Raw genomic sequence first — 20,666 nt, 5'->3', positions numbered from 1 at the left:
CTTTACAATAATTCTTATTTCTGGGTGTTGTTTAATTTATAAAACATATATGAAACAATTTCAAATTTAAACCTAAAACCAAAGTTCTGACCAGAGTGAGTCGATGCGATCATATTACTCCAGTGCTGGCCTCTTTGCACTGGGTGGCTGTTAATGTTAGAGCAGACTTTAAGGTGCTGCTACTAACCTACAAAACTGTAAATGGAATTGACCCATTGTACCTATCCAATCTGGTGAACCCGTATGTCACCACTCGTGTTCTCCATTCCCAAGTGACTGGGCTTCTGAATGTCCCAAAGGACTGGAAAAAGACAGTTGGGGAAGGGGCTTTTTCATTCTGAGCACCAACATAACGGAATAGTCGACCTGCTGAAATCCGGCAGGTATTTTTCCATTGATGTATTTAAAACTAAGCTGAAGACCCACTTGCTTACTATTACATATGAATCATTAACTGTTTGTTTTACTGATGTCTTTTTTATTGTTTTTTTTATTGTTTTTATCTGTTTTTACTTGTTTTTAGCTCTGTGTACAGCACTTCAACTGAAATCGCTTTATAAATACAATTTTATTATTATTATTATTATTATTATTATTATTATTATTATATTAACCAGTGCTGACTGATGAATATGGGGCCTCTTAGAGTGTCATTTGCACTCTTACTTACGGGTCAGAAATTTATTTTAAATTGCAAATAACCTTGTGGTAAAATGGAAAAGTTTATTGCAGTGATATCCATATGCAAAGAAGTTTGAATTGAATTTGGGCTTGCATGATACAGTCAAATAATATTTCATACATACTTTTACTTCTTATACTTCTTATATTTATTGCATTTTTTATTTAAAATTAGATATATATTTATTCTTTTACTGTCTGTTGTTGTTACTTATTGCTGAGCACTGCAATTCCATATACCACGTCAATTTCCTTTTGTGTGGGAACTCACTTGGCATTAAAGGCTTTTCTGATTCCCATTACAGTGATTTTGAAACGGGAGAAGAAGGGTATATTTTGAAGGTTAGTAACGGAACTAGTTTTGCTCATTCTGGTGGGAAAAAAACGATTCCCTGAGGGTTCCCCAGCGTGTATCCAGTCGCTCATCAAACAAATAGGTATTTGTTTCAACAAACGCACCGCTACTCTTCTTACGAGATGTTTATGGGATTTGTTGGTGAAAACGTACAGGGTTTGTTCGTGGCTGCCGTTGTATAATGTGCTAGCTAACCATGCTTAGCTCCTCAGCTAATTAGCCGCCATGGCTAGGTTCGTAAGCTTGCATTTAAACAACTCGAGCGTTTACGTTTCTTTTACCCGTCTGTCGACTTTGCTAGTAATTGAGGTATAGTTGACAACAGATTATTCAGCGAAATTAATTTGCAGTTACGGAGAATGTTGTGGTTGCTGAAGTCTTGTTTTGAAAGGGCAACTTATGAGCGTTGCTTAAGTCAAGGGTTCACCTGTGTGAAGGCTGTATTTGCTTGGAGAGACGTTTTCCACATTGGTCAGTCAGCTGAAAAGATAAAGTGGAGTTTGCCAGATGTCACTGCTCTGACCTAATTCCCTCATCAAAGTCCAGTGGTGAAAAATGTTTATTTGTTACATATTGAATCACTTGTTTGACTTTAACATTATTTGTCACACTCGCAAACAGCTTGGCAGACAAAGGAATATCTTTCAGCAGAACAACCATCCAAAGCACACTGCCCAAATGGCATAAGAATTTCTAAAGAAGAAAAAAGTGAAATGATAACCATACTATGTTCATCCATCTGCCATCTGTATACTGCTTTATCCTCTGTAGGGTCAAAGGGGTGCGGGAGTCTATCCCAACTGACTTAAGGTGAAGGCAGGGGACAGAGCACCTCAGGGCCTTTAAGCTGTGTAACTACGCACCGCTATGCTGCCCAGACTAAGAGAAAGATACAGCAAAACAATTTCTTCAACAAAGTGCAACTGAAAAAAATGTCTCTGAAGAAATTTATTCGAGAAGATTGAGTCATTTATCAAAAGTACAGGTGAACACATGAGTTATTAGAAAAAGAGATTTGAATATTAGTAATAAAAGCTGTGCTGATTTTAGCTGTACTGAAATTTAACTGTGTGGCCTATATTTTAAAATAGTAGATATAAACTGTTACTTAAATTTTACATAAGAGCAGATATCCTGTTATTCGACATATAAATAACAGTCTGCGCGAAGGGGCACAATTTATTACTGGACCGTGGACCAGTAAACAGTAATTTTTTACTGGACCGAAACAGTTTTTACTGGACCGAACATTTTATGCACAAAGGTACCAAAAGTTGATGTATAATTTAATTTTAATAATTGTTATACAAATTTACTACTTTATTATGTCCCAGATACAACACGACGCCATGGGCGAAGAGAAATTACCGTTTTTATATAGAATAAACCATACAAAGTTAACTATTGGATAAAGAAAAGCACTCATTTGAGATCAAAACATAAATCATGTACTCAACCATGCTAGAAGTACTATAAATCACAGAGCAATGTGGCTGGGTCAAGCAGAGCGACCTTGTAGAAGTGAAATGAGGTGTGGTTTATTTATTTTCTGTTTATATCATGCGTTTTTATCGCGTGATATCGCTGTTCACACGAGAGCCTCTCTGAGGAGCAGCCCTCCCCATCCGGACGGCGCACCGCTGCGCTGCGCTTGCTGTGTGCTTTGACTTTCGGAGCAAGACAGCGGCGCTTCGTTCCGTTGCACGGCGCGATCGCATTATGTGGAACTTCGGGGTTACAGGAAAAAAATTACACCGGACATGAGACCAGTAATGTAGTAAGTTTTACCGGACTTTTGGTACACAAATCGGATTTGACCGATGGTCCGACGTCATTGGCGCACACTGAAATAATAGATGACATGCAGGTAAATCATTTGACCTGTAAGTGGCATCATAGAAGCGTGTACTCACTTCTGTTTCCTACTGTAACTCCAGTACTGTTTTGGTATTTTAGTTTCAAAGTTATACATGTGCTCATATTATCTGCCTGTTAAGGTTTAAAGATTTTGGGGGAAGTAGTTTCTCAGCAGAAAAAGTTTTAACTGATCAGAAGGATAATGAACTCCATCTGCACCAGGGGCACTGTAGTGTGGCTGACCTTGGACTTTGATCCCAGCTTGCTGACAAGCTGAGATTTGTGAAAAGTGAGGTTTCCCCTTCTCGATCAATGAAGTATATATTATATTAGGGATGTCCAATATTGGCTTTTTTGCCAATAACTGATATGCTGATACTGTCCAAGTCTAAATTTCCAATTCTGATATCAACAGATATGGAATTATTTCCACATATATAGGAAATATGCCTGTGGTTTGGAATTATTTCCAAAACACAGGCATATTGTCACCCACAGCAAGCTTGTTACTGCAGCCACATTTGTTTACACGCTTCACGACACAGTTTGATGATGTGATCATTTGCACACGGGTAAATGCTGGCGAAATCCAGGCAATATTTTTTATGTTTTCATGATAGGCAAAAAACCGATAATGATATTGGCTGATATTGCAATTTTAAGCGAATATCGGGCAGATAATATCAGTAGGCCAATATTATCGGACATCCCTAATAATGATGAAACATGTAACATTTCAGATGGATGAAGATCTGTTAAAGGAAAATGGACAGAAGTTACCGTCACAGAAGGAAGAGGATGAAGAGATGGAGGTTACCATGACAACACCACTAGCAAATGTCACTGTGACTCCCGACAGTGCAGACATGCAGACACATCGAGAAGAACAAGGAGATGTACAAACACATTTGACTACGTCAGCATCTTTAGAGTGTGTGTGCAAGACAGTGGACTGTGATGATGAGGATTCTGATGATTCAGACAGGTACACTTTGACAGAACTCTCTTTATTGATTTTTTTTTAATCTTAGTATTTATTGATGTTACTTGATCAGACTTTCTAGTTTCCAATTTTTGCACATACAGTCATCTTTGAGTTCAATGCCACAAATGTTAACAGGAGGTGGTACAAGAAAGAAAACTGACAAAGCTCTTTTCTTTTCCTCAGTGACAGTTCGTCTTCTTCATCCTCTTCCTCTCCTTCCTCATCCTCCTCTTCTCTGTCCATCCCTGTGTTTGAGGAGGAAGATGATGATGAAGGTTTTAGCCAACCAACCCCAATCAAAACAAGAGATGAAGTTCTGCTTGAGGTCAGTCTGTGGCCAGTATGTTTGTTTTTATCAGAGGTTGAGGCCAATAACATTTGTTTAAAGCAACAAAAAGAAAAGAAGATAATCTATTAATCACATGATGCATGATAATACATGTAAATGAAATCATCTCACTTGCTGAACGTCTTATTCGTGGCCACTACAGTTTGCTTCCCATTGCCTGATCTGCACGCTATGGTCAACAGTAGCTGGACAACTGTACACGGAGAAGTCTCCACTTTGTTATTGCAGTTCCGGCATGTTCATCCATTATTTGTACACCGCTTAATCCTCATTAGGGTCGTGGGGGGGCTGGAGTGTATCTCGGCTGACCCTCTGTCTCAGGGATACATATAAAGAACAAACAAGCACACTCGCATTCACATCTATGGACAATTTAGAACATGCAAACTCCATGCAGAAAGATCCCGTTAATTCAGTTTCACAGTTCATCGTATTTATTTAATCGGGAGAAGGCAAAAATCATGATTGTAATTAATTTTCTAATTTTTTGTGGAGAAGTATTTAGCAGGAATGTAGATCAACACAGAAGTCCTGGTTTTATTCAAATGTGAAGGTAAAATAAAAAATAATGTGGTCCTGAAAAACATATATAATTATGATCTTAAAATTGACTAGACTCATTTAGATTATTATTTTGACAATAATCGTGCATCCATACTGTGTGCTGTGACAGTTACCTGGGGAGTCAGTGTTCAAGGGTCAATGCCACCTCAGCATCTTTGGATGAGCCAGTCTCTGCCAGCTCTCTTCTAGTCTGACGGCTAAACATCGCTTGTTTAATAAGTGCACAACACAAGAAGTATGTAGCATTATCGCGCAACTTAATGCAGTTACACAAATTAACTTAGTCATCCTGTCGTTTTGTATCAACTATGCTCTGGTTTTCAACAAATCATGATTCAAAGGACATACTTCTTGTGCAACAGCTGGTTGTAAGTAACGTGTAGTTCAAGGTGGTCATGGCTCAAGCTGGGTGTCACAACCAAGGTGAAGTCAGTAAAGCAGACGTTTGTACTCTGACTTTGCCAGAAAAGTTGAGAATAATAACATGAACTAGATGCATTCAGTACACATAAGAAATTAGTTATAGCAGCAGAAGTGTCATTGTCCTGTTTGCACACTGTAAGGCAGAAATGCACAAGTAGTCACATAAGTTACCACAGTCATTACAACACAGAGCAGCTGGAAAGATCAAGAAACCTGATAGACTTCAACTACTTCTGTGAATTCACGTGCTTGGTATAGGAGGAGCTTCTTCAGGGCCCACAGCAATTTAATAATGACTACTATATTTCCTTGCAGTAACTTGTGGCAGTATTTGATTCAGTCAGCCTCAGGTTGGTTTTATAATCAGAGATATTGCTTTCTTTGATTATAAAAAATTAGTAGAATTTACTATTTGACATTTGCCTGTCTATTAAAAGATCTGTGTATGGTAAAATTATTTAGATCTGAGTAGTATAATTTCTTTTCTAAGCATATACTGGCACAGACCTTTGTTACATGGCTGTTGCATGTTTTTATTTCGACTGTCTTTTTTTTTTTTAACCATGCCTGCGTGTACATCCCTGAGTATAGCAGACCATGTCGTGTGGCTTAAGCTGGCAGAATGTGTCACGTGACTGTGATCATAGCGCTTACATCAGTACATGCATTTATGTCTGTTCACGTCATTCTGTGTTATTTGGTATTTGTTAATCACCTAATGATTTAGGAGGGTGCTGATTTGAGGTTAAAAGAAATGTTTAAAATTTGCATCCCCAGTTGTGTACAATGGTAAGCCAATAAAAACACATTGACCAGTTTGGGTCAAAATGGTAAATGGTCTGTATTTATATAGCGCTTTACTATACCTGCAAGGTACCCAAAGCGCTTTACATGATACGTCACATTCACCCATTCACACAGTGATGGCGGAAGCTGCCATGCAAGGTGCTAACCACGACCCCATCAGGAGCAATTAGGGGTTAGGTGTCTTGCTCAGGGACACCTCGACATGAGCACAACGGGCCGAGGATCGAACTGACAACCCTCCGGTTGCAAGACGGCCACTCTACCCACTGAGCCATGCCGCCCCTCAATGCGTGTTAGTGTTTGTAGAAAGCCCCAGTGATGTGCTTTCCAGGAAGTAATAATAGCAGGGAGACAGATGTGTCTGCCATACTGTACTGGGATAGTTATTTTCTTTTTCACACTCCATGCAATGTTCACATTCATTTATATGCTTTCCACAGGCCAACAAAGAAAGCTACAGTGGGGATCGAAAGTTTGGGCACCCCAGGTAAAAATTTGTATTAATGTGCATAAAGAAGCCAAGGAAAGATGGAAAAATCTCCAAAAGGCATCAAATTACAGATGAGACATTCTTATTATATGTCAAAAAATTTAGGTTTTATTTCCATCATTTACACTTTCAAAATAACAGAAAACACAATAATGGCATCTGCAAAAGTTTGGGCACCCTGCAGAGTTTATCGCATGCACTGCCCCCTTTGGAACCTGACAGTGTCGTGGATTGTTCACAATCATTGTCTGGAAAGACCAGGTGATGTCAGTCTCAAAGGTTTTAAACAGCTCGTAGGATTGTGAGAAAAGCAAGTCAAAACCCACGTTGACTGCACAATCCCTCCAGAAAGATCTGGCAGACACTGGAGTTCACACTGTGAAGAGATACTTGTGCAAATATGGTCTTCATGAAAGAGTAATCAGAAGAAAACCTCTTCTACATCCTCACCACAAAAATTCAGTGTTTGAAGTTTGCAAATGAACATAACTCTGCAGGATGCCTAAACTTTTGCAGACGCCATTATTGTGTTTTCTGTTATTTTGAAAGTGTAAATGATGGAAATAAAATCTAACTTTTTTGACATATAAGAATGTCTTATCTGTAATTCGATGCCTTTTGGAGATTTTTCCATCTTTCCTTGGCTTCTTTATGCACATTTATACAAATTTTTACCTGGGGTGCCCAAACTTTCGATCCCCACTGTAAAGCATAAGTGGGCATGTTATGGTCCACTTATGGAAAAATATCCGACCATATCATAAAATGTCATGTTGTCTATTTGTAGGAGCTTCCAGCAGTGGAGGAAGTGTGTATAACATTACCTGAGGAAGCAGATCTGCAGCCTGTGGGAACAGTCTCCAGTATTCTACAACAGCTTGGTAAATCTCATTCTTAGGTTGTATTTCTGCTGTTCAAGGTCTTCAGGATTAGACAATATGTTGACTTGTTTTAGTCAGACAATATGAGTGGATGTTCCCAAATTTGTATTACTTATTTTTTGTTTTTAGCTTTGTCTTTAAAGATGATTTCTGTCTCTGCAGTTATTATTCAGTCTCTGAAAGACACACCCCCTCTAAATGATGACAGCATCCTCTTTAGATGTGATAAGCTGGCTGTGGGCAAGGTGAGTGAACCGACAGAAGCATATTTGTCTGTTAGAATATCTGTGCCGGGCGCCCGGAGAGCTTATCTGGTTGAGCGGGCGACCCATGAAGAGGGGCCATAGTTCATTCCATCATTTACAAATTCTTATAATATGTCAAAAAAAAGTTAGGTTTTATTTGCATCATTTACATTTTCAAAATAACAGAAAACACAGTGGCCTGGATTCGATTCCCGCTCACAGCTCACTGCATGTCTTCCTCCTATTATTCTTCCCACTTTCCTGTCTGTCTCTTCACTGACCTGTCAAATAAAGCCACAAAGGCCAAAAAATAACTCTAATAAAAACACCTGTGCCTCTGTCATTTATTCTCTTTTGTCAGCTGTGAAGATGTGTTCATGTGATGAGCTTGTGACCTGCTGTTTTCCACTTGGTGATAATGTTCTTCCTGTTATGTGTTTGAGGTTTTTGAGGTGTTTGGTCCAGTGTCCAGTCCACTGTATATCATGCGGTTTAATTCTGCGGACCAGATTATCAACATGGGACTGACAGAGGGACTGACTCTTTATTATGCACCTGCCATTAAAGAGTACACAGAATATATCCTCACACAACAGCTTAAACTGTAAGTATACACACACACACACACACACACACACACACATATATATGTATATGTCAGGGTAGAGACTGCGATTTGGTAGAATTGGAGTCTCTACCAGTAGAGATTGCGATTGGAGTCTCTACCAGTAGAGATTGCGATTGGAGTCTCTACCAGTAGAGATTGCGATTGGAGTCTCTACCAGTAGAGATTGCGATTGGAGTCTCTACCAGTAGAGATGGAACTTTAAATCTGACCCCTGCCCTGACCCCTGACCCTAACCTTAACTGACCCTGACCTTTAAATCTGACCCCTGCCCTGACCCCTGACCCTAACCTTAACTGACCCTGACCTTTTAATCTAACCCCTACCCTGACCCCTGACCCTAACCTTAAAAGTCTAACCTTAGCCCTGACAAATCTCTACTGGTAGAATTGCAGTTTCGATCGCAATCTCTACTGGTAGAAACTCCAATTCTACCAAATCCCAGTCTCTACCATGATATATATATGAACTAGCAAGTTTTTTGATTGGAAATGACACAGGCTTCTCCCAAAAGATGTACAACGTACAAGAAGCATCATTGTGGGAAAAAAAGTTCAGATTTTATGTACATTTAATCAAAACGCGGGCTAAGCCCTCCCAGGCCAACACAAAAAAGATGAGAAAATTATTTTTCAAATAACTTCCAACAGATTGTTTTAAGTTTAGGTGAAAACAAAGGTAGCAACAGCACCAATCAGTCAAAAGAAAAACATAGAATATCTCTAAATGGGCTTATTTTTTACAGCCCCAGCAGATACAGTCCGCTTTCATTCATTTCGTTCTTGTGATTGGCAGGTGTCATGTCCCACCCCTATGATTTACTGATCATTTGGGCTAACTTCAGGCAGCCCACAGACCACTGACTTTTGACCAATAGCAGCGAGTTAACACAGTGGTGGCTTTTATTCATTCCATTCTTGTAAGTGATTGACAGGTGTCATGTCCCACCCCCGTGATTTACTGATCATTTGGGCTAACTTAGGTCAGCCCACAGGCCTTTGACGCAGCGAGAAAAGGTTCAGCTATGGCGGGCGTTAGCATGAATGAGGTGGATTATTTGTTTTCATGTCCATTTTCCTCAATGTCTTTGGAGGAAAAGCTGGAAGTTAAGAGACTGGGATCACATCGGCCGTCGATGTGAGCTTCTTTTCAAATAAGGTAGGCCCATGTTGACCTGTTAAAGGACTGTGACACCTTGTTTTTGCTGAGGTCATCTGTTGTACTGAAGGCGTGTTTTGCACTACATGTCGCCAAACAGTTGTAATAAGACAGTTGCAGCAGGCTATCTGTGGGCAGTCGTTGCAGTTGGAACACGTTTTGTAGTGGTGTGAGTGAGTGAGTTGATGTAGAGCACTGAAAAAGTATAGTGTACCTGTAATTGATGTAACTGTGTGTATCATAGGTGATGTTGCTTTTGCAGCTGTGTTAAAGGGGAACTTCGTTTTTTTTCAACCTGGGGTCTGTTTTCATATGTCATTTCATACATGTGAGTGATGGAGAAATGAATTTTCGACATAGCTCCAGTATTTAGCCAGGCAGGCAGCTTAGCAGCTCAGCTAGCGGCTCAGCTAGCGAAAAGTATGGGGCAACTTGCCCCCCTGCGTCAAAGTCCGCCCTAACGTGCTTTTTTCCCCACACTGACCGGCTTAGATGGTCTCCATGAGTGTCCCACAACATACTAGAGATGAGAAGTGAACGAAAACCTCCACATTACCTGGTGATCGCTCTTTGTTGTGGTCTGTATCCAAATCTCAGGACGCTAGTTCCGAAATCGCGCGAGAGCTCGCCAGATTTGCTTTCTAGATTTGGAATTGTTTGATTTGAATTGTTTGGCCACAATGATGTAGCCTTCCTTTGGCACAAAAAAGGAGAAGCTTTCAACCCAAAGAACACCATCCCCACTGTCAAACATGGTGGCGGGAACCTAATGCTTTGGTGGTGTTTTTCAGCCAGTGGACCAGGGAACTTAATTACAGTTAATGGCACCATGAAAAAATACATCAAGATTCTCAACAACATCATCAAGCAGTCTGCAGTGAAACTTGACATTGGGCACCACTGGACATTTCAGCATGACAACGACCCAAAGCACACAGCAAAAGGGTTGAAGAAATGGTTAGCAGACACAACATAAACGTTTTGGAGTGGCCCAGCAAGAGTCCAGACTTGAATCCAATAGAGAATCTGTGGAGGGAGCTAAAGATCAGGGTAATGTCAAGGAGACCTTCCAACCTGAAAGAGTTGGACCTCATCACAAAAGATGACCAGTGGAGACATGCGCACAGCTTGTCAGCAACTATAGGAAGTTTTTAATTGCTGTAATGGCCAGTAAAAGCTTTTCTATTGAATGTTTTTGGACATACCACTTTTTGTCCAAAAGTAAAAAGCTGACAGCTATTTTCTTCCGCAATGATGCCTCTTGTACATAGTCTTTTGGGAGAAGCCTGTGTCATTTCCAATCAAAAGAAAAACTTGCTAGTTGAATAATAGTCATAATTTGCCAGGGGTATGAATAATTTCAGGCTTGAAATTATTCATACCCCTATTCGTTATCAGCATCGTTATCCAAGCAACTATTGGAACAACTGTAGTGACAAATACCCTCTTGTGGGGCTTACAGTAATAATATGCCAAACCATTTAGACAACATGTCGTATTAATCCACTTGCCAGCACATAGTACATGCATGCATGTACTATGTGCTGGCAAAAACTTTTTTTCCGTCAAAAAGTAACATACACAAGCGTAATTTTGGAAACTTGATAGGCCATTTGTCAAAAACGTGCCTAGTTTACTATCTTTTCATATGTTTCTACTGTTAAGGCAATCATCAAAGTGTAATAAAATGTCCTTTGATTAATCAAAAGAATGTGAATGTCTAGATTATTTGTTACACATTATTACTCCTTAGCAGATTTTGACTCATATGCAGGGCTAAATATTTATTTACAGATTTGATCATTACAACAGAGGTGCAAGAGAGTCCATGAGTGGTCAGTGTGTTTTTATTGGGATGTTGCACAGTTTAAAGATTGAGAACTACTGGCATAGAGCACCAAAAAGACTAATATATGAATTTATTATTTTGTTTGTTTATTGAGGTTTCAGGCTCAGCCCAAATAGTTTGTTAAAGTGAAAGTGTTTTTCTTTAGTTTAAAGGGATCTGATGCATCCTGGAAGAATGACCAAGAACCACCAGAAGAGGTATGTATATGCCAGATGCAGGCCATTAAAATATCACTGTATAGTCAAACAAAGCTACAATTGTTGCAAAGCCCATGTAATTGATAGCATCTACTATATTTCTGCTGTACCTGATGGAAATTAGAGTTTATCATTAAGATTTCATGTCTTCCCTTTGAATCTGCACGCCACAAGAGCAGTACTGTGCCTCAGAGAATTCTTCTTCCCAATGAGCTTTTTGTACATGCGACAAAATTCAACGCAGCAGATTCCCATGTACACTTATTGTAGGTGTATTTTGCACAATATGAAATGCGTAAGTCTTCACTGGCATCCTTTTGTTTTTAATTGAAATTAAGAAAAACCTTTCAGAATGGATGTGATTCTTTTGTAGATCATATTGTGGTCACTGAGTGTTCAAAAACAGACTGGTTCGCTGTCTGTTTTGTGAGTCAGTTAAAGATTTCACTGAGTTTATCTGTGGAGAAATTTATGCTTTTATTAATATGTAAATATCAAAGCAAAAAAATTAATTTGTAGATGATTTTAGAAATACTCACTGTTCTTGGGTCTTGTTTGGGCCTCTCCAGCTCATCTGAAGCTACCACAGGACTCATAAGTGGTTAAAAAAAAGAAAGAAAAGAAAAGCATTACCTCTGTATCCTGCAGCCACTACCTGTCCAATACAGAATTGATTTTAAGGGTCTTGTATTTGTTCATAAAGCAACGCAAAGGGTGGCATCTGGGTACATACACCCCCTGTCAAACGTTTTGAGACGCTTTCTCATTCAAATAAAATGGGATTAGAACCTGTCTCAAAACTTTAGACAGGGGGTGTACTTCTGTGCCCCTACTCTACTTCTAGGCCGCTTAGCTCATAATAAATGTTATAACTGATCCCTCATTGGCCTTGTAAGGAAGATTGTGCCTTTGCAATGGCAGCTCCAAAGCCTTCCTCTTTTAAATCAAATGTTTCTTCTCTAGTGACATTTTTTAAGAAAAATTCCAAGACATACATTCTTTCAATGACTTTTTGTTGCTCTGTTCTTTCTATCTTACCCTGTTCTTTCAGTTTATCATCTGAGAAGTGTTCGTCTTTTTTGAAGTATTTTATATTAATTATTTTAGGCGATTTTGTTCATGATTTCTGTCTTGCTTTTTGAACATAGTTTTGTTGTTTCCTGTATTCTAACGTACAAAACTTTGATCAGATCAGGTTGTTTTAAAATGTGCTACAAACACAGACCAAATTAAAATGTAAACCTAGAAAAAAGTTAAAAATGTAGGAAATGTACATTTTGCTCAAAGTACCTGCCAATTTGCCAGAGAACATTTCTGATGTGTTCATTATTGTCAGGATTGAAAGACTGAAAATGTTTCCTCTTTTATAGTGTGAGTAAAATGACCTCAAGTCATGATGGCAGACCCCCACTGTTGCCATTGCATTGGAAACTCCTGGGTGTCCAGTACTATGCTGTCAGAGCTTTCCCTAATTGCTCTCTTCGTGTCTCTCCATATTTTTCCTCCATCTAGGCATTAGATTATAGTGATGATGAGAAAGAACAGGAAGCAAAGAGGAAGGTGAAAAATGCCAAAAAGAAGAGGAACAACAGCAATACAGGTACTCCCATAAATACATACATACAGTTGTTTTATATGATGTTTAGCCAATTGAAAGTGGCCTTAGTTTAGGACTGAATTAATCCATCTCTGTTTAAAGTTTCATGGATTTAAGAAAGTCTAAAGTTGAACATGTCTCCTGTAGAGGATGACACCTATCAGTCTTTTCTTACATTCCTTTGTCTCATTTTTTCCCCTCCAGATAATCCTGCAAACATTACCCAGAGCACCTTACAGAAGAAACCTGACACAAGGGGTTTCCCACCAAGACTTGCAGGGCCACCATTCAGGCACCAGGACTCTATGAACAAACCCCCACCCTTCAGACGCTCAGATATCTCGCCTATGTATCTCCCTCCACCCTGTCCTTACCCTCCACCTCATCCCCATTTTCCTCCACCCAACTTCCCTCTCTATCCACCACCTCCTCCATATTTCTTCAATCCTTCTTTCTCCTCTCCTCTCTGGCCCCCAAACCCTGTCCCCTTCTCTGACTTCCCCCCTCCCCCTCCCCCCCCTCTGTGATGCACTGTAAACACACAGTAACACAATCTTTTGTGTTGAAACAGTACATCATGTCTACAGACTGCCCAGCTGCTCATATCATCCTGATGTGATTTTCTTGTTAGTTGTGTGTTTTAGGATATACAGCCACTGACTGTAAAAGAAAACATAGGATTCTTTTTTTATATATATATCTGATTGAGTTGTGACTGACTACATACTCAGACACTTCACCTTTAATTTGGTTGCATATATTTTTCATTGTTTAGACTTCTTGTGAAAGCAGTGCAGGTCATCACTGATTGAAGTATTTTATTACTCAGATTCCAAGTAGATATATAAAGTTTCTTCCACTCTTTCAAACTAAATGCATTACTGACCATTTACAGTTTGTTCACCCATTCCATCTGTAGTTATAACCCAGGGATTTGGGAGTCTGTTAATTGTTTGCAGGGATACCCTGAAAAACAAGTTGGTGCCACTCACCGTGACTCATGACTGAAAAACCAACCTGCAGTGCGATGTGGCATCTTGGGTCTTTATATACACTGCTCAAAAAAATTAAAGGAACACATTGAAAATACATCATATTTCAATACGGGGGAAAAACAAACTGGATATCAGCATTGTTATGGAATGGATAATGTGTTAGGAATGAAAAGTGCCACATTGTTTGATGGGAATGAAAATGATCAAACCCCCAGGAGGGCTAAATTCAAGACACCCCAAAATCAAAGTGAAAAACTGATGTGGCAGGCTAGTCCAGCTTGCTGAAATTCCTTGGCAGCAACTCAAAATGGTATTCAGTAGTTTGTATGGCCTCCATGTGCTTGTATGCATGACTGACGATGTCGGGACAAGCTCTGAATGAGACGACGGATGGTGTCCTGGGGTATCTCCTCCCAGAACTGGACCAGGGCATCACTGAGCTCCTGGACAGTCTGAGGAGCAACCTGATGGTGTCGGATGGAACAAAATATAATGTTCCAAAGGTGTTCTATTGGATTCAGGTCAGGTGAGCATGGGGGCCAGCTAATGGTATCAGTTCCTTCATCCTCCAGAAACTGCATGAGTTCTCTTACCACATAAGGACTGGGCATTGTCGTGCACCAGAAGGAATCCAGGACCACTGCACCAATATAGGGTCTGACAATGGGTCCAAGGATTTCATCCTGATACCTAATGGCAGTCAGAAGGCCATTGTCCAGCCTGTAGAGGTCTGTGCGTCTCTCCATGGATATGCCTCCCCACACCATCAATGACCCAACACCAAACCAGTCATGCTGAACAATGTTACAGGCAGCATAACGTTCTCCACGGCTTCTCCAGACCCTTTCATGCCTGTCACATGCGCTCAGGGTGAACCTGCTCTCATCTGTGAAAAGCACAGGGCACCAGTGGTGGATCTACAAGTTCCTGTGTTCTATGGCAAATGCCAACCGAGCTCCACGGTGCCAGTCAGCGAGCACAGCGGGCACTAGAGGACACTGGGCCCTCAGACCACTCTCATTACATCTCTTTCCGATTGATCAGAGACATTCACACCAGTGGTCTGCTGGAGGTCATTTTGTAGAGCTATTGCAGTGCTCATCCTGTTCCTCCTTGCACAAAGGAGCAGATACCTGACCTGCTGATCGGTTGAGGACCTTCTACAGCCCTGTCAAGCTCTCTCAGACTAACTGCCCGTCTCCTGGAATCTCCTCCATGTGCTTGATAATGTCCTGGGAGACACAGCAAACCTTCTGGGAATGGCGTGCATTGATGTGCCATCCTGGAGGAGTTGGACTGTCTGTGGAACCTCTGTAGGGTCCAGGTATCGCCTCATGCTACCAGAAGTGACTCTGACCCTAGCCAAATGCAAAACTAGTGAAAAACAGTCAGAAAACATTAGGAAGGAAAAAAATGTCAGTGGCCTTCACCTGTTTGATCATCTTGAGGACTGGACAGTTACATAAACAAAGAACATTCCTCTGCACAATCCCTCTGTACTCGATATAGGTACACACGTGGACAAAATTGTTGGTACCCCTCAGTTAAAGAAGGAAAAACCCACAATTCTCACTGAAATCACTTGAAACTCACAAAAGTAACAATAAATAAAAAATTATTGAAAATTAAATAATCAAAATCAGCCATCACTTTTGAATTGTTGATTAACATAATTATTTAAAAAAACAAACTAATGAAATAGGGCTGGACAAAAATGATGGTACCCATAACTTAATATTTTGTTGCACAACCTTTTGAGGCAATCACTGCAATTAAACGATTTCTGTATTTGTCAATGAGCGTTCTGCAGCTGTCAACAGGTATTTTGGCCCACTCCTCATGAGCAAACAGCTCTAGTTGTCTCAGGTTTGATGGGTGTCTTCTCCAAATGGCATGTTTCAGCTCCTTCCACATATGTTCAATGGGATTCAGATCTGGGCTCATAGAAGGCCACTTTAGAATAGTCCAACGCTTTTCTCTCAGCCATTCTTGGGTGTTTTTGGCTGTGTGTTTTGGATCGTTGTCCTGTTGGAAGACCCATGACCTGCGACTGAGACCAAGCTTTCTGACACTAGGCAGCACATTTCTCTCCAGAATGCCTTGATAGTCTTCAGATTTCATCTTACCTTGCACACTTTCAAGACACCCTGTGCCAGATGCAGCAAAGCAGCCCCAAAAGATTACTGAGCCTCCTCCATGTTTCACCGTAGGGACAGTGTTCTTTTCTTCGTATGCTTGGTTTTTGAGTCTATGAACATAGAGTTGATGTGCCTTACCAAAAAGCTCCAGTTTGGTCTCATCTGTCCAAAGGACATTCTCCCAGAAGCTTTGTGGCTTGTCAACATGCATTTTTGCAAATTCCAGTCTCGCTTTTTTATGAGTTTTTTTCAGCAGTGGTGTCCTCCTTGGTCGTCTCCCATGAAGTCCACTTTGGCTCAAACAACGACGAATGGTGCGATCTGACACTGATGTACCTTGGCCTTGGAGTTCACCTTTAATTTCTTTGGAGGTTGCTCTGGGCTCTTTGGATACAATTCCAACGATCCGTCTCTTCAATTTGTCATCAATTTTCCTCTTGCGGCCACGTCCAGGGAGGTTGGCTACTGTCCCGTGGGTCTTGAACTTCTGAATAATATGAGCCACTGTTGTCACAGGAACTTCAAGCTGTTTAGAGATGGTCTTATAGCCTTTACCTTTAAGATGTTTGTCTATAATTTTTTTTCGGATGTCCTGGGACAATTCTCTCCTTCGCTTTCTGTTGTCCATGTTCAGTGTGGTACACACCTTTTCACCAAACAGCAGGGTGACTACTTGTCTCCCTTTAAATAGGCAGACTGACTGATTATGAGTTTGGAAACACCTGTGATGTCAATTAAATGACACACCTGAGCTAATCATGTCACTCTGGTCAAATAGTTTTCAATCTTTTATAGAGGTACCATCATTTTTGTCCAGGCCTGTTTCATTAGTTTGTTTTTTTAAATAATTATGTTAATCAACAATTCAAAAGTAATGGCTGTTTTTGATTATTTAATTTTCAATAAATTTTTATTTATTGTTACTTTTGTGAGTTTCAAGTGATTTCAGTGAGAATTGTGGGTTTTTCCTTCTTTAACTGAGGGGTACCAACAATTTTGTCCACGTGTGTGTATATATATATATATATATATATATATGTGTATATGAATAGGGCAACATAAACTGAAGAAATAATTAGCATTTTCTTTCAAAAATTAACAAAACCTTCATCTGACGGTGTTGATAGAAATTGAATATAGCCTAATATTTATAAACAAGTTCCAGCATAATTCAATGAAAATAAGAAGTGTTGCATTTTCCAGAAATTAGAATTTGCGTTTTATGTATACAGAAGTAGAGAAGAAGTGGATCTGTCTACAGAGGCTGCCATCCGATGTAATATTAAGTTTCACACCAGATGCTGTGAAAATCTCCACAGTAACTTTTTTTCATTAAATAAGTAAATGCTGGGAAAGTGACACAATAATAACTAGACCAAAGCCTGAACACTTCTACTTTGTACACTTCTAACTTGTAGAATTACATTATTTAACCTTACTGTATAGTATGGTGAAATAATGTAATTCTTTACATTAATTTTTTCCAGTCATGGAAAAAATTATTCGAACACCCTTTTTTTCTTCAATTTATTGTTCATTTCAATTCCTGGTACCACTAAAGGTACATTTGTTTGGACAAATATAATGATGACAACAAAAATAGCTCATAACGGTTTAATTTCATAGCTGATATCAGACATTTTCCATGGTTTTGTTGATAACCAAAATGACTTCAGTTCTTCCATCAATAGATATGGCATTGTTCTGTCAAAAACAGCTTTTAGGATTACATGTTTTCTGTCTGTTTTAGTCTCATGATCCACACAGGAGTTAGTACTTGATTGCATTAAAATAGTTTCTGATGACTGCAGCCACGCATTGTGTCATGCTCTCCACCAGTTTCTGACATTGTTCTGCTGTCAGAGCAGCCCATTCCTGTTGCACTAATTCTAACTAATCTGCTTTGTTTTTGGGCTTGTCGTTGTCCATTTTGCATTTGATGATTTTCCACAGGTTTTCTATTGGATTTAGATCTGGTGATTAAGCAGGCCAAGGCATGATTCCAATGTTCTGGTTCGCCATCCAGGCTTTAACTTACCTTGTCTCATTAGAATATTGTAGCGGCTGTGGGTGTATGGCAAGCCGTTTTAACATTTAATGCCCAGACTGGATATTCGCTACAGATATCTGTAATTCAGTTCTTCCTAGTCGAAAAGAATGTTAGCGATATCAACAACTCTATTTCTCCTATCCGTAATTATCATTTCAGATATCCACAAATACATTCTTCCTAGGAGAAATGACGTCACCTTTGCCATTCATCCGTATGGGTTACTTCATTGCGCCTATCCGTAATTCAGTTGTAGATATCTGCAATATGAGCTATGGATATCTGCAATTGAATTACGGATATCCGTAATTCAGTTGCAGATATCTACAACTGAATTACGGATAGTCAAAATTCCAATTTGAGATATCTCCAACCCCTCCTCAATTACAGATATCTACATGTTCCTTTCTGGATATCCATAACTCAGTTTTGACGAGGCGGAATTCGTTGTAGATATCTTAAAGTAACGCCTTGTCAATATGACGTTGTGGATATCTCAAATATGGCAAGCCGTTTTAACATTTAATGCCTAGATTGCACTATCCGGAACTAAGACTGCGGATATCCACAACTCCATTCTGACTAGGCGTTAATGAATTTTGGATATCCGGAATTTCCATTAAAGATATCCATAACGTAATTTTGACTATCCGAAAGGACAGATAGAGATATCTAAATCTCAGTTTCGCCTAGTCGAAACAGAATTACAGATATCTCTAATGACGTAACTGAAACGTCATGAAACGCGTCACATATCCCAAATGAAAATTACAGACATCCGTAATTCAGTTTCCACTAGGCGAAATGTAAGTTAAAGATATCTTAAACGTCACTATGACTCGTCGGAATGACATTGCTCTATTTTAGATATCCAGAAATGCGTAACTTCCCAACCCCGCCAGAAAAAACAGGAAGCTTATGGCAAATGAAGCTGTTCCATGGCGGTAGTACTGAACAAGATTGTACAAAAATGCCACGGAGTAGAACGAGCCCTCAGTCAGGGGATTTGCGGGGAGAGACAGCGTCGTGCTGTCAAAATAATGTGGAACGAATTGAACATTTGCTGTCGCCAGACACAAAAAAAATGTGCTTAAAGCCTGCTTAGATGAGCTACGAACGCTCATTTATACTAATGTACCGGCAGTGGGAAACCGAGGTTTCTCTGTGAGGCGCATTCGATCAGGTGGTCCGTGTATATTTTGGTAATTGGATTTTCCGTTCTAAAGCAGGTATTGAAAAACAAAAAACGAGTGGTTATTTGATTTTCGTTTTCAAAGGCAAAAATTAAAATTGAAATACAAGGCGTTTTTCCTTTTCACGATCAAAAATGGATATACGAATTTTAAGAAATGCTTTGGTTTTCATTTTTTATTTACAAAAACTAAAATAAGTAAGAGACAGCAACGAAAAAAGGTCAATTTTTTCGTTTTCTGAGACCGGAAGTGACCACTTCCGGTCTCAGAAAACGAAAAAAAATTTTTTTTTCATCAGCAAGGGTGGAGCCAAACAAAGTACGGTGCATAGGCTGTAAATAAATGGTTTTTTTTTGTTTGTTTTCATGGTCAAAATGAAAGATCAAGTGGCTGATCTTAAAATAAATCAATATCGATTTTTTTATTTATTAAGTTTTGCGACGCAAGGGGGCGTGGTTACCTGATTGACAGTTCGTCTGGAATGACCGACAGTCTGGAGGATTAATTCTGATATGGTCACTGGTGGTTTATCAGGGAAGAAGCAGAACCTTTTCCACAGACACTTTTCCTGCCTGTTGGCTTGTTTTAACCATTTTGCTACCTTCGGCTGATTCTACCAGCAGACACTGAAAGTTCGGTAAGTAGGCTAAATGTTTATTTTCTTATCAGTGCCGCTTTTAATGCACTTCATATGCAACTTTCGTGTCAGATATAATGTGTGCCATGCAGTCCAGATGTTGGTGGAGTTTATTTCTTTGTTTATTGACAAGAGAAGAGAGTTAGCATCCAGTAAATATTAGCTTTAATATAAATTAGTGATGCTAACTGAGCGAGCTGCTCAGTCGTAGCCTGATTAAACCTAGTGTAGCATTAAGCTAACGATGTTTGCATTGTGTTTCATGGAAAAGGCTGAAGTGTGTCGTGTTAGTGTAATGTGGTACATTTAGTTAATAAAACTGTGTGTAGACGCTGGTTCACATTAATATAACGTTTAGAAAACCTAAATGTGATTCAAACAGTAAGGTTAAGGTTCTATGTTGTCAGTAGTCCTAAATATCTGCTGAGTCTCTGAAGTTAAACTGGAGAAAACAGTAAATCTACTCTCTAGTCGTTAACATTGTTTAATGACTGATTCACATGTTGTAGTACATCTTAGTGCAGATTAGAAAAATAACCTCCCAGAATATGTCCAAAATAATGATGAACACTACAGTTAATACATTTAAA

The 20,666-nt window shown here is 39.5% G+C and overlaps 1 protein-coding gene and 1 long non-coding RNA gene across 4 annotated transcripts in view; both read left to right on the top strand.

Moving 5' to 3' along the window:
- The window catches only part of LOC127533185 (uncharacterized), a 187,477-nt gene that overhangs the window by 166,152 nt on the left and 659 nt on the right, over nt 1–20,666 (top strand). Inside the window, exon 2 of the long non-coding RNA XR_007940959.1 lies at nt 15,925–20,076. This is a non-coding gene — a long non-coding RNA (uncharacterized LOC127533185). The remainder of the gene's footprint in view (nt 1–15,924; nt 20,077–20,666) is intronic.
- naf1 (nuclear assembly factor 1 homolog (S. cerevisiae)) lies at nt 1,000–18,006 on the top strand. Of its 3 annotated transcripts, none has more exons than XM_051945660.1 (9): nt 1,000–1,118; nt 3,634–3,878; nt 4,062–4,203; nt 7,299–7,392; nt 7,555–7,637; nt 8,081–8,241; nt 11,415–11,466; nt 12,979–13,066; nt 13,268–18,006. In XM_051945660.1, the coding sequence occupies exons 2-9, from the start codon at nt 3,634–3,636 to the stop codon at nt 13,588–13,590; spliced, it is 1,188 nt and encodes a 395-aa protein (XP_051801620.1). In that variant the 5' UTR covers nt 1,000–1,118; the 3' UTR covers nt 13,591–18,006. The 3 variants fall into 3 exon arrangements, with proteins under 3 accessions (XP_051801620.1, XP_051801621.1, XP_022071436.2); XM_051945661.1 differs by lacking the exon at nt 1,000–1,118 and adding an exon at nt 1,132–1,269; XM_022215744.2 differs by lacking the exon at nt 1,000–1,118 and adding an exon at nt 2,697–2,903.

This window comes from Acanthochromis polyacanthus, chromosome 3, assembly GCF_021347895.1.
Source record: "Acanthochromis polyacanthus isolate Apoly-LR-REF ecotype Palm Island chromosome 3, KAUST_Apoly_ChrSc, whole genome shotgun sequence".
Taxonomy (NCBI): Eukaryota; Metazoa; Chordata; class Actinopteri; family Pomacentridae; genus Acanthochromis; species Acanthochromis polyacanthus.
This window is presented reverse-complemented; position numbering and strand designations above follow the sequence as displayed.